At 44.2% G+C, this 13,550-nt stretch overlaps 1 protein-coding gene across 4 annotated transcripts in view; it reads right to left on the minus strand.

Annotated features, from left to right (window-relative positions):
- Positions 1-13,550, minus strand: part of iqsec1b (IQ motif and Sec7 domain ArfGEF 1b) — a 186,607-nt gene that overhangs the window by 19,654 nt on the left and 153,403 nt on the right. For 3 of the 4 annotated variants that reach the window (XM_035631261.2, XM_035631262.2, XM_035631264.2), the window contains one exon: positions 325-604. In XM_035631261.2, coding sequence (XP_035487154.2) covers positions 325-604 — 280 coding nt within the window. Of the gene's footprint in view, positions 1-324; positions 605-7,142; positions 7,303-13,550 lie in introns of those variants that run through there. The other variant, XM_035631263.2, reaches the window with a different exon arrangement.

A 13,550-nucleotide genomic window follows, 5' to 3' on the forward strand; every position in this document is an offset into this window, starting at 1 on the left:
TTATCAAAGTAAAAAATTTAGTCAAAATCAAAGCAGCATAAATTATTATAATCTCATAAAGTTGTTGGGGTCAGCATCTTAACAAATAGCGCACATTAGTGTTCAGTGGTGAGTCGAAGAGGTGAGTCAAGTAAAATGCTCAGGCGATAATTCATAACATTCAATCATGTACACATTTCCTTCATCATGATATCCAGGTAAATATATTTGTGGGATTTGTTCTCATCACTATGGTGATATTGTTTCAGATCCATCCCTCAGCCCTGTATACGTTGTTCCCGTATGGTAAGTCGTCCCTGTCTTGTATCCCACCCCCTCGCTCACCTGCTTGTCCTGTAGGTCTGATGAGAGCTCATAGCTCTCGGACAGCGAGCGCGAGCGCTTGATTGCCTCCTCCTCTGCCTGCTTGCGGAGGATGGACTGCGAGTGCTGGAGCTTGGGTCGACGTGGCCGCGGGTGGCCGGGCAGCAAGATGTGCGCGTAGAGCTGGCTGTCCAGGTGGTCGGGGCCGAGCCCGCCACTGTGGGTCACTGGGACGCAACTGTAGCCACCGCTGGGGTCCACAGAGGCGGCCACCTCGCTGCCTGGAGCATCACCTTCCACACTGTGACACACAGAGACACACAGGGCAACGCTGGGTTAGTCTGCTGCTGAGTCACTTTTTACCCGACGGTGCCCATTGCTTTGTGATTCAGCAAGAGGCACGTGACAGAGGGAAACAGTGGACTTTGATACTGCAGGCAGGGTATAAATATGAGGGAGAGTATTTATAGCAGCACTCTGAGCACTGCCAGTTGTCTTTACACATTCCCTTCACAGTGAGGACAATACTTTAAATCATCCTCAGCAGCTATAAGACTGAGGCTGTGTCTTGATGAGGGTAGATCAAGGGACTATGAATAAATGATGAATTCCAAATTACCCCAAATAGCCGCATAAAGCTCAACAAACACTGACATCGCTGCACCTTAATCAGCAGCTCGCTTCTCCTCCAAAACCGGAGCGGCACAATGTCAAGAGTGATCGAAGAGTGCGAGGCAACACTTTGAATGTTAAGGATCAACGAGGATCTTTGTGTAGTCACCGGAGCACCAGGCTGAACAGATAATTGGATAAGACCCGGCGGCGTTGAGCAACGAGCAGCCGCGCCAGACAACAGCAGCTACGTGTCAGCCGCAGATCCGCTCGCTTCTCCCACACCTCTGAGACCGCTGTGATGGGCTGAGAGGGAGGACGTGCACGAATGGCGCCGCGGTACCTGGAGACGTGGCAGTGACAACCCACTTTGAGGAGTCAAAGTGGTTTTCACTGGAAGAAAAGACAGCGACCTGATCAGGCCGCTTTTTGAATGTGCGGAAATAACAAGCAGGTCTTTTTGCAAAGCCTTTTTCTTTGTAAGCGGGCAGCTCCTGATGTCAGTACAATATGAGAAGATTAAAGTGAATATTATAGAGAGATTTCAATTAAATGCGGAACCGGCTCTGCAAAGCGGAACTGCTGACGTGAGAACAAGGAAGGAATCTGAATATATCCTAGTGCAAAGTGAATATTTATTGCTTCCCTCAAGATATACTTTTTGAGCACACAAACATAGTGAGTCATGTATTAAAGAGCTCAGACTCATGTCACACATGCATCTCTGCAGGGGAGGGGACACATTACAACAGAATCACCGCTGTTAATTATCAATGTCAGTTTTCATTTCATTCGTGGGACTTAATATTGCACTTACATAAAGTTGGAGGACTCAGAAAAGACCTGACCAAGCGGATGCGCTGATGCTAAAAGTTTGCGATGAAGGTTTTCTGAAATCCCCCCCCCTCAAAAAAACCCCGCAGACCCCAAACATCTTGCTGCAGAGTGTCGGCAAACATCTCCGACCATGACCTGACCGTTGGTGTCGATATACTTCTTCATCGCTTAGTTCCACACAGCGGCAGTTAACAGTGCCACCGTCAGAAAGCGAAAGACAATAAATTCCATGTTTCAAGGCAACGGTCTTGATGTTGCCTGTGCGTAACATCTGACCTTGAACCAATAACACAGTCGATCAGTCTGAGATTTACTTTCGTGTAGTTATGGACCCAGACATTGAAGAAAAACTACTGATTTCCTGATTCTCATCCTGCCAGTTCAAATCTATGGTGGAAAGACCAGCCTATCTACCTTAATCTTTTTTTTTCCTTAGCAAAGTACGATCAATATCATTTCATTTCGTTGAAATGATGGATGAAGTGAAAAGCCTCAGAACAAGGACGTCCATCCAGAGACATCTATCACTACTTAACCTTGTCAGCTACCTAAATCACAGTGGGAGAACATGTCAGGGTCGGATAACAAAGGCTAAAATAAATAAACCTCTAATAGGAAACAGATTTGATGTCCGGAAGAGGCGCAGAGCGGTAAACACACTGTGTGCGTGGGGGAAATGAGAGGTAATAAATGGTACCTGTCATCGTCCTGTGCAAACAGACTCCATCATTCATGCACACTGGATTCTCAGCGAGCAACAGGAAATATTCAAGCAAAAGCTACATGTGACATTTCTGGTGGTATGAGAGGATTCTTGACAACTTTACCACCACCTCTGACCTGACGTCACCCCGTTAAAAGGCCATTATCCATCGTCGTCAGGATCAGATACTGTACGGGGATAAGTGGGGTCCTTTTCGTCATTGTTACAACAATAACCTTGGCTTGCACCAGGTTTAGGCACAAAACACTTGCGTGTTTGGTCATTTTATCAATACACCCTCGCTACTTAGACTTTTTCGGTCTTGATACAACACCAGCTTCACCTAACTTCTGCTACTGTTAATTGACGTTATTATTGGAGAAAGAACTAACCGCATCGGCTCCTTTTTCCAGGGGAAGACAGTGTCTATCTAAGTTTGTCCCTTGTGAAGCATAATTATGGCAACTGGAGTGATGACAGCTAATAATGGTCATTTAATGGGTGATAACCTTTAAAGCGGATGACATTAACCAGGGGCTCATGGTCCCACCGAGGGGCCGTAACATAAATATGACAGGTCCTGAGATGATTAAAAGGGCAAATTAGAAGAACAATACGGGTCTAAGGCTAGAGGGGTTCATGTGTCGTACAGACTGTTGTCTTTTTGAGACACATTTGCGATTTTGAGCTGTACATGGTGAATAACTGGACAGTTTAACCTCCTGAGAATTTAAAGTTGAAGTAAAACAACAGCATCTCGCGTCAGATTTGCACACACAGATGCTAACCGTGTCGTCCTCAACCTTAAAGAGGAGGGGGCATCCCAAAATGGCCGTGTCAATAGTTTACTCACGCGACACGATGTGCCGGCTGGTAGTAAGCGCTTAAGCATTCATTACAAATTTGTTTTATTTGGTTAACTATTTAATATCTAAATACATATTTCATGGACGAGGGACGCCGGATAAATGAATGTGTGTGTACGTCCTTTGACTTTAGGCAAGCATGTGACCTGAGGCTGGTCTCTAATTGGTTTCTTCAAGATTGTCCTCCGGGCAAAGCTGGGTGTGATGTTAGAAATGCCTTTTAGTGCTTTCCCTGTCTTTTATTTCAAAGTGTCAGCACTGAGGTATTGTGCACAACAAGAGTAATAAGAGACCTAAAACACCACTGAAAATTGCAAACAGCAAATTTTTTGGGGGGCGCAGCCGCCACTGTCTGAAACCATCATTTGTAGCAGTTTTGAAAGGGTGTCATGGGATAACATCCCTCATTGGATAAAAATGTCCCATTTCTCTGAGCTTCGACTCGGCACGCAACAGTAATTCATAAAGAAAGGACTCATCCCGCATCTACATTCTCCTCCTCGTGCATCCTCAACCCTGTATTTCATTCTAAAAGCGAACAGATCTCATCAGACAGAGAGAGAGATAGTCCTTTAATTAGACTGGAGGGTGGGATGCATATGTCTGCTCCAGCAGAGGATGTCTAATTGGGAAAGATCCATTTGTTTAGATGGAAGAGGAGGCTTAGCACTCGGCTCGAAGCGAAGAATAGACAAATGCTCCTATAGGGGTGCATGCCATGGTAGTACAACAGACATGTTTTGTCTTCACTCAGCTGGTTATGTCACGTTAGAGTAACTGAACGAGATGTTCCGATCTTAGTTACACATTAAAGACGATGCCCTGTCTTTTAAATATTCAAACAGTAAAGACAAAACAGCTCCAATCAAAACAGGAAAGGGTGGCTGAGGACAAGCATTCATTTGAAAACATCAGAGGCACTTTAAATAAGTACGTTTCAATATGTATGAACCAACTCTTGTTCCTGTGGCACAGAGGTTGAGTCACCGCAGCAGCCAAAGCGTTACTGATCCAATTCCCTTAGAATGCAAGAGAGAGAAAGATGACTTTGGTCTGACCCGTTGACTAACTGAGAGGGTTTCTACTGTCTGTGCCAAGGATTCACCCGGCCTCATTAAAATTAATATCTTTCGCCCCTAAAGATCCCTTTTAAAATCAGAGGCAAAACGGATAAAAGGGCAAGAGGAGGACGAATGAGGGGCCATAGTTTGGAGAATATGTAAAGACGGAGGGAATCTCACTTTCGACCGACTGAGTGTCATTCTCACATGGACCGAAAATGGAGCCAAACAAAGATAAAATTACAAAAGTAAGAAAGTTTTTCTGTTTTCTCGAGTTGACACAGTACCACGACAGTGTCTTCAGACCGGCAATCAGCACAAATGACCTCCGACCTGATTGAGCACATTTGTTCGTCTGTATCCTCTGATATGACCAATAGGAGCATCTCCTGAAATAGTGGCCCGGGGGTGTACTTCCTTATGATTACAGGATGTTTGTAGTCATGATTACTATAATAAAGATGTGGATAAGGTTGCGGAACGGTCACGGATAAAAGAAACAACACAGACTATTGGTTTTTCATTTTGGGGCACAGAGGTCTCCAGTTGGAAAGCCCTGTGTTTTGTCGACCCATTCATCCACCTCCAACCTCCTTACAGTGCACAAACTTTTTCGATCTTTACAACACATCACCTAACTGCATCTTTTGTTCCTGTCATAATTCCTTTAAAGGGGCAGTAAGCAATTTTGAATCAATACACGTTTTGTGAAAATCTGTGACTATTTCCTCTTGTAAACACACACCACGTATCTATACCTTAAGAGACATGCTAGCGGGTTGTGTTGCAATCCTGCGGTTTTGGCCTAGTGGTTTGCGCTTCAGTCTCCCATACCCGATGTCGCGGGTTTGCGGCCTGGCCAGAGAAGGAAAATCAAAACAACAACAAAAGGAGAAGCAGACTTTCTCCAAGATCGCGTACTGCCTCTTTAAAGGTGACATATTGTGCTCATATTCAGGTTAATACTTTTAATTTGGGTTACCAATTGCAAAGGTTTACATGCTATAATGTTCAGAAAAGGCATCGGTGTTCTCATACTGCCCATTCCTGCAGCTCCTCTTTTCACCCTCTGTCTAAAACACCTAGATTTAATTTAGCCCCGGCCTCCTGATAAACCCCAGTCTGCTCTGATTGGCCAGCTGGCCCAGTCTGATGTGATTTGTCAACCGATTTCAAAATGTGTGGGAAGTGGAGTTTCTTAGACTGCAGGCAGGTTTACCCCAAAAGAGTCCAACTGTGACATCACAGTGGGAGAGAAATCTGAACCAGTTGTTCAGAGCGAGAAACAGAATCCACATGGACCTACTTGTAATGCATTATATACTGTATGTGTGAGCGTGTGTTCTCACACACATCCACTGTTGCTCACTGTTGCTTTATGTGTCACAATGTGAAGTGAAATATTTCCAATGGGTAATATGATTGTAGCGGGATGGCTTAGGATTCAGTCATATACTGTTGTAATGGTGCCATTAGTGGCTGAAATTGCAAGCGGAATTATTAAACAAAATCCTCGCAGCATAAATCTGGCTTAAAGTTCACAATCACTCAGTGTGTGACAGTGTGCCAGAGGTACTGGGGTAGGTGTGACTCAATCTCAAAATGTCTGGATTGCTTCCGTACTCTGGTGGGGTTTCATCCCTGTGTGGTAAACAACTGCTTCTTTCACACTCCACAACCCTGCTTAATTTTCTCAGACACGACAAAAGCTTCCTAACAGCCACAGGAGACATTATACAATTGTTATTGCAAGCTGAACACTCCCCGTGACTAGCAAATTGACTTTGACAGGTAAAATTGGCGGAGTGCCCTTTAAAATTGTAACCTCTCCCTGCTATTTTGCAGCCGCCGTCAAACAAGGGTGCCAAGTGTGATTTTAAAAACTTCAGGCCCCAACACTGTCATCAGCACATTTTTATAACGATTACACCCACATAAAAGGGTGCGCACCCTCACCTTCCCTCGTGTTAGATTACAGCCACCTACTCGACTCAAAAGCTCACAAACTACCGCAGTGTCCCATGACAGTGAATGAATTGCCGGCTGATAGAATTTTAATGATGCATTTGTAGTGGAGGGTGATGCCATGGCCCCATCCGAGGAGACAGGAGGGGGGGTAGGTGATGTGAGGACAGCTCTGGTGTCGACACCTCCGCTGGAGACACCACCTCCCCGCGCCGCCGAGGAGCTCCTCAAGTGGAGCGTCTTCTCACTGCCACTACACAGTGAGGAATGAATTACTCCGCTTTACCACACACACACACACACAACCCGCCTCTTCTGGTTACCTTTGTTTCGCTATGTATTCATTCCGACTGTCTCACATGTATTTCACAAGTGTGTAACTCTTAGAATCAGGGTTTTCATTCACTCGCTTGGCACGCCGCAGCAAAATCCACTACTGGCTCAGCAACGAAGCACCAACGTTTACTGCATCACAAATGAAAGCACATTGTATTTACACAATGTGGGCTCCTTGTAAATTTCACCGGCAGCTCTGTGCGCCGGCACAAAGTCCACCGCATTAAAGGCAATTTATCTAATAAGGAGGAACATCACTTTTGTTGGACATTGGTAAATGCCTTCTCAATTGATTTCAGGCGAGTCTGGCCCGAATAAGAGGGCGAGCATTAGTGAAATGTACAACCTGCACCACAAGACTAATCCAGAGCCAAATCAGTGCGTGAGTCAAGCAACTACTAAAAGTGTCGACTTCCACACGACAGCACCAGCACACAACCCACTCACAGTTGAGCTTACCAGCCGTCCGATTCCAGCTCCAGTAAGGACTGAGTCCTGTCAGAGGCGCACTGCAGACACCACATGTTGCCCCTCTGAGCCCCCTACACCAGACCCATCACCGCCCTGATCTCTGTCACTCCATCACTGGGCTAACACGAATATATTCCTCAGTGTGACTGCGCGGCTCGGACAACTTCTCCAGCTCTGGCCTTCTGTCATCCCAGCAAGGAGGGGCGTTCTCAGGAAGAGGGAGGGAATTCCTCCCGAGGAAACTGGGTCGTATGGCAGCAGGAGTAATGGTGTCCCACAGATCGAGAGGGTCTTAAACAGGAAGGGGCAACAAGTGAGAAGTAAAAAATGGGAGGGAGGGAGGGTGTGCGAGCTCTGGTGGCTTTATTAATAGCATCAGGCAAAGATGAAGCCTGGGGAAAACCCCTGGATATATACCATTTTAGCTGCCGTGACTGAGGACGCTGCATTAATGTGAGCTTTAAATTCATACAACTGTCTTCAGAGGTCAACCCTCAGCTTCATATGGAAAACATACCGTGTCTGATGATCTCTACTATACAACAGCTGATCAAAAGGCTTAGAAGAAAAGAGAGAGAGTGCCTTCCACCTCGGTCCTGAAACAGACAAGCCACAACTGCTTGGCCAGTTGACCTGTCATGCTGTCCTTTCAACAAACATCCGAGTTGATAGGGAATGTTTGAGTCACATCTCCTCCCATCTCTGTGCTGATGTGAAGGGTGATTACTCCCACCGCTCCTATTCCCCCGCCTCGGCCCAAAAAACTGAAGCGATGAGGGGCCTATCCATTTCCACATAATGACATCATTATCCAAACAACGGGCGTGTATCGAGTGGACCGAAGATGTTATCGTACCGAAGCAACCACGCAGCGTGAAGAAGTATGATAACGGAGCTAAGAGGTTTCGTTTGGGTAGGGATCCACCGTGACTGTACGGTCAGATTCTGCACTGTAACCAAGGGCATGCGTGCTTCAAGAGAGCATAATTCCCAATGACTCTACATGATTTGGAAATTATACTAATTACAGTATATAATAGGTAAGGGGGAATTGGGAGTTGGTGTGGAATTCTTATAGGCCATAAGATAACTTAATAAAAAGGAGTGAAATGTCTCCCACATGGTGACGGTTCAAGTAAAGTGCAGCAGAGACAGATATGGTGAATGGAGAGTTCATAAAAAAAAATATGTATATATATATATATATATATATATATATATATATATATATGTATATATATATATAAAACAGACCCTCAATTCACAGACCCTCAATTCTGGTGGGTGCAGTGCTGAATGTGAAGCAAAAGAAGAGCTGTCCTAGAAAATGTGATTCTGCGTTCGTGGCCCAGGGCAGGACACATTGAAGTGCTACAAAGTCTTGATCCCGGAACCTGATCAAATCTGAGCTATGTGCAAGGAGACACTAATTTCAACATCAAGTCAAGCAGAGCAGCATCCGAGGCAGTTGTTCCGTTTTAGCCTAAATCGTGACCGTGAAGCTCATGGTAAACCTGCCTCAGTTAACACCCACTTATATCACATCTGTTCAAATGCAGAGAGACAGCTGCCTTCGATCAGACCTTGGGGTTATTTTTGTCCTTCTCATCTATATCTTGAAACGTGATGAGCCAGACTGTACAAGACAGCACACAGGCGGCGTGTGACGAGACGGAATCTGTGCCAAACACGTCGTCATTTTTAATCCCATTAATAGTAGACCAGATTACGAGCTAATTGTACCTTAAGCGTTGCCGTATACAGTAGTTCACATTGAAAAGACAATTCATAATTTTAGCAAATACTGTAGACCTATATGCTAATTCACTTTTTTGCTGAGTGTTAGATAAAAAGATTGACACCACTCTCATGTATGTGTGCTTACAAGGAGCTTGAGTCAGGAAAGTATAGCTATTGTTGAAAGTTCATAGATATAGAGATATATGGATTCAACATTTCTTGACAAAAAACAGTTTTTCCATTGGCCTAATACTTCTGTGCAGTGACATCAGGACTTGAACTATATAAGCATCACACCACAGCAAGGGCCAGAGGTCAGGAAACAAAGGACCCCCGTTGGAAACGAGATGGTTCATCTCAAGGGGCTCATCCTTCCAATAAGTGTAATTAACATTGTCTGTCAGATTCATCCCCATGCCTTGTCAGGTGAAGTCAAGTACCCCATTTATTTCAACGATTCATCTGTCACTTGAGTGGTTCCGCTGCTCCAACATTACTTTTAATGTACTACTATTTAACATTTTACCCATCTATTTTAACCGTTCATCCATTACTTTGAGCAAAAATTTTCTCCATACACAGTTCAAGGTTCTTGCAACCTTTTAAAAATAAAATCCAAGGTTTTTTTTAGACCCAAAAAACAGCAAAACATTTTGATGGAAAAAAAAGATCCTGTATTCAGTCCTACCATTTTATTTAAGCTTAATAACAACCTTAATAATAAAAGTCCTCAGAACAGACTGTCCCAAGGCAAAAAGTTTTCCCATACGCTCAACATGTGGTGCTACATTTTTACAGTTAATGTTGGCTCCATGTGGATATATATATAATTTTATTTTATTTATTATATTAATTCATAACTTTATTTTTTCTTCAGTCTTTTCACAGAAACCCTGTGTTGAGAATCACCAGTGTAAGAGTAAAAAAGGTTGTTAGTTAGCGTTAGTGGTTTTCAGGTTCACATTCAGAGACTCTCACACCATAGACTTCATTACTCACAGAGTCAGACAGAAAGGCTGTCTGTTGTGGTTCCTTATTATTCTACTACTGCTGACTACGCTGCTGGTTTTCAAACACACCACTTTGCCTCGGGTTCCCGTCGTGACCTTTGGGGTGCGTGTGGAGAATGACAACACCAGAAGTAACCAGACTGGGCTGTGTACACGGCAGGAATAACTAATAAGATACCTGGGTCTAATCCATTATCAGAGTATGACCCTAGTGCAAGTAAGATGGTTAATGTGGTGGTGACAGTTCCAGTTGAACACTTGCCTTTCTTTGCACCGCGAGGGTTTGTCCGACAGACACACCTGTCACATTCTATCCAGACTCCAAAGTGGAAACAACAGGCTCCCTCGTCCTTGTGTTAATCCCTGCATCAGTTTCAGCTCCTCAACAGGCCAGATGGAGTGTGGAACAGATCTGCTCTATAACAGTAAGAACCATTAAAAGAAGCCTACACTCCCTTTTACCCTCATCTGCAGTGACCAAATCTCCGCTCCTCCTTGAGCATTCAGGGTGACAAACCTGTCACTCCCACGCACACTCCCAATTTCACACATCGCGTGAGACTCGTTCTCATTCAGCAGGGACAAAAATAGAGTCACTGACAGACATTTTCTGGTCTGCTTGGTAAGTAAATTGACCAGTTTTTGTGTGAGTGGGGCCAGCTGGAGACACATCCTCCTCCCCAGATGCTATCCGGTCTGCGGCTGAAAACAACAGTGGCGCTGATCAGGGACACAAGGAGCGTGCTGAGGTTCACCTGGCGGAGGAAACGGGGAGCTCTGACAAAAATGCAGTGAAATGGCACCAAGTCATTCATGAAGCAAACCCTTCTTGAGTCCACCTCACCCTAGTTGGGAAAGTTTGTATCCCCACTCCCTGCTTCCTTGTCAGGAGTGACGAGGTCAGGGCCGAGATGACAATCATCAGCGACGCACAAATTCTACATTCACATAATCATCTATAAAACGTTGAGTTGACTGGAATGTATTTTGTGATAATCCTTTTGAGTTATTGTCCAATGAAGAAGGGCAACTGGAGTACGGTGCGACATGTTTTTAATTACTACGTCACATTGTTTTGATAAAGAATTACAAAAGAACACACTAAACAATATATTACTGACCTTCCAGCTGAACATTTTGAAATGCACAGACTTGTTTTATCCTCTCCGGAACGTGCATGGATCATGTTGAATTCACAACTCGTGAATGTGCCGTGAATATGCCGCGTGGGAAATGAGGATTTCCGTAGCAATGGCAACTATTACGTTTAGAAGCATTTACTGTAGGGAATATTTTCAATGGCTTGTTGTTGAAAAGAAAGTTGGTATTGTGTCAACATTCTTTTTTATCTAAAAGTAGGTTGGGCATCATATGAGACTTCAAATGATACATTTTTTCCAAAATCTAACAATAATCCAAAAAATAACAAATATAAATTGGCTTCATGTTGCTCTCCTGTCAACTACAAATTAGGTTTAGATACCACTAATTTGTAAAAGCAAATATGCTTTGACAGAAATGCAATTGCACCAAAATATGTTTTTTCTGAAGGTAGTAATAAGGTTACAAAATTAGTTTTCCAGACAATATCTGCCTGTGGTAACTTAAGCATGTATTTTTTTTTAAAGTGTAACTAAGACATACCTAAATGCCTAATGTTAACAAATATGTGTGAGTTGGCTAAAAAATTGGATGCAGGATTAAAATGCTTTATAGACCTGGGGGAGAAAAAAGGAGATAATTGTCAGTGAATGTAATCCAGGTGGCGAATATGTTCCCAGGGTTTGGTTATGGTGTGTGTTTGTTCCTACTTGAAATAACAGATTGTATTTGACCTGATTTCATTTACAATCCACTCAACCTTAATTATGATCCAGGACTGAATGTACACACACAGACGATTAAACTGCCATTCAGAGCCAGTACCAGAGTCAAAAATGCTGTTTTCCATTACTCTGCACAAACTTGGCCTGAAAGCTGCAGCGTGTTTTCACAAGTGCGCTGGGCAAAGCAACAACATGCCGGCACATTTATAATTATCCTCTGAATGAGCATCGTGTCCTGTTTACAGACACCGGGGAATAAGTTCATTCTGACACGCAAACAAAGATCGCGACTGCCCCTCGTTCTCTGGCCAAGCTCCAACTGTCACCCACACCCCAAACGCTCTGCGGCTCAGGCCCGGCCCTGCGGGCTGATTGTGTCTCTGCTGTAAAGCTGTTCACTTCGACCCTGTAATCCCAGAACCCACCCACGTGTAGCCATCAGAGGGAGGGGGTGGGGCCCCGCCCTCTCGGCTTCAAGCCTCTCCACCAGAGAGAGAGAGCAGAGGCACCCATACGCTTGTGCACCCATTAGGCCATCATACATATGCATTACGTGAAGCCGAAAGCAGTGGACGTTTTGTTGCTGACCATATGGAATTGAATCTGTCCAATGTTTATGCTCTGGCGTGGAAGATCCTCTGACCAGGGTGGAGCATTCAGCTTATCTCTTGTTAATCCTCCTACGGTGGCTCTGCCTCCATCCTGTTCCTGAGCCGCCTATGAGCTCTAGCACCGAACCAACACCATTAACCCGCAGCGTTGTTGCGAGCAGTAAATACCAAGCCGTCCTATGCAGAGGCGGAGGTAGGTTTCAGTGACATTTTCCATTTAGTACAATATAGGTCTTATTTTGTTGTTGTTGTAGTTTTGGCCTTTGTCTCTCTGGTACGATATCGCTGCATTCAGTGACGTAACAGCTGAGATTTGGGAATCGGTGACATCACAACCAGTCACATGGCGCACGTCACACGAGCAGTCAGAGGATAAGATGGTAAACATCCCGAGAGTTTAGACAGATTATCGAAAACAAAACGTACAACTGAGAGTGAGCGCACATGTACTGTCAGAGATAATCCCCAACTACACAGGAAAACCATGCACGCGACTTGGGTAAACTGCAGGGTTCACCAACACCTTTTCAAACCACAAAGTGTCATAATCACACAAGCCTTATTATATTAGGAGGGAAAGTACATTGACTTTCTAATGGGAAATCCCAATAGAAGCGATTAGGTTTCACAGTGATGGTCCATCAAATAGTACAGTTTAATAAGTAAAGCTAATAAGTAATCCAGCACATACCCCCTATAAAAAATACAAATTGTCCTTTACATAGGCTATTTAGGATTTTTGTGTGGATTAAACGTTAGTTTAACATTTTAGCTTATAGGTAAACTGACGTCTTAACCTTTGGACACAGCTAGGATAGCCTTCCCGCTTGGGGAAACAGACTGAGTTTCCAGCCAGGTTTATGACAAGCTCCCTATCCAAGGAAAGGTGTTCCGTACCTGCACAGTCGCGGCCCGTCAGGGGAGGCAAGGGAGGCAGCGCCTCCTCAGAAATACAATTCAAAAAATATCCTTCAATTTGGTTCGGGTTATGGCTGACGTTACTGTGTGAGATCAAAACAGCCATCAAAGGAGGCTTGAGACGGCCTTGCCTCCTTTGGTGAAAAAAAAAAAAAGAACCAATCAGAATTATTCATTGCTGTTGGCAGGTAGAATACTGTATATTTAAGGGGGCACATACTAGAAAGTTAATTGTTCATAATGAAAACAACTGAGAAAAGCAGCAAATATTTTGGGGGGCTACAATTGTGG

The sequence above is a fragment of the Scophthalmus maximus genome, chromosome 6, assembly GCF_022379125.1.
Source record: "Scophthalmus maximus strain ysfricsl-2021 chromosome 6, ASM2237912v1, whole genome shotgun sequence".
Taxonomy (NCBI): Eukaryota; Metazoa; Chordata; class Actinopteri; order Pleuronectiformes; family Scophthalmidae; genus Scophthalmus; species Scophthalmus maximus.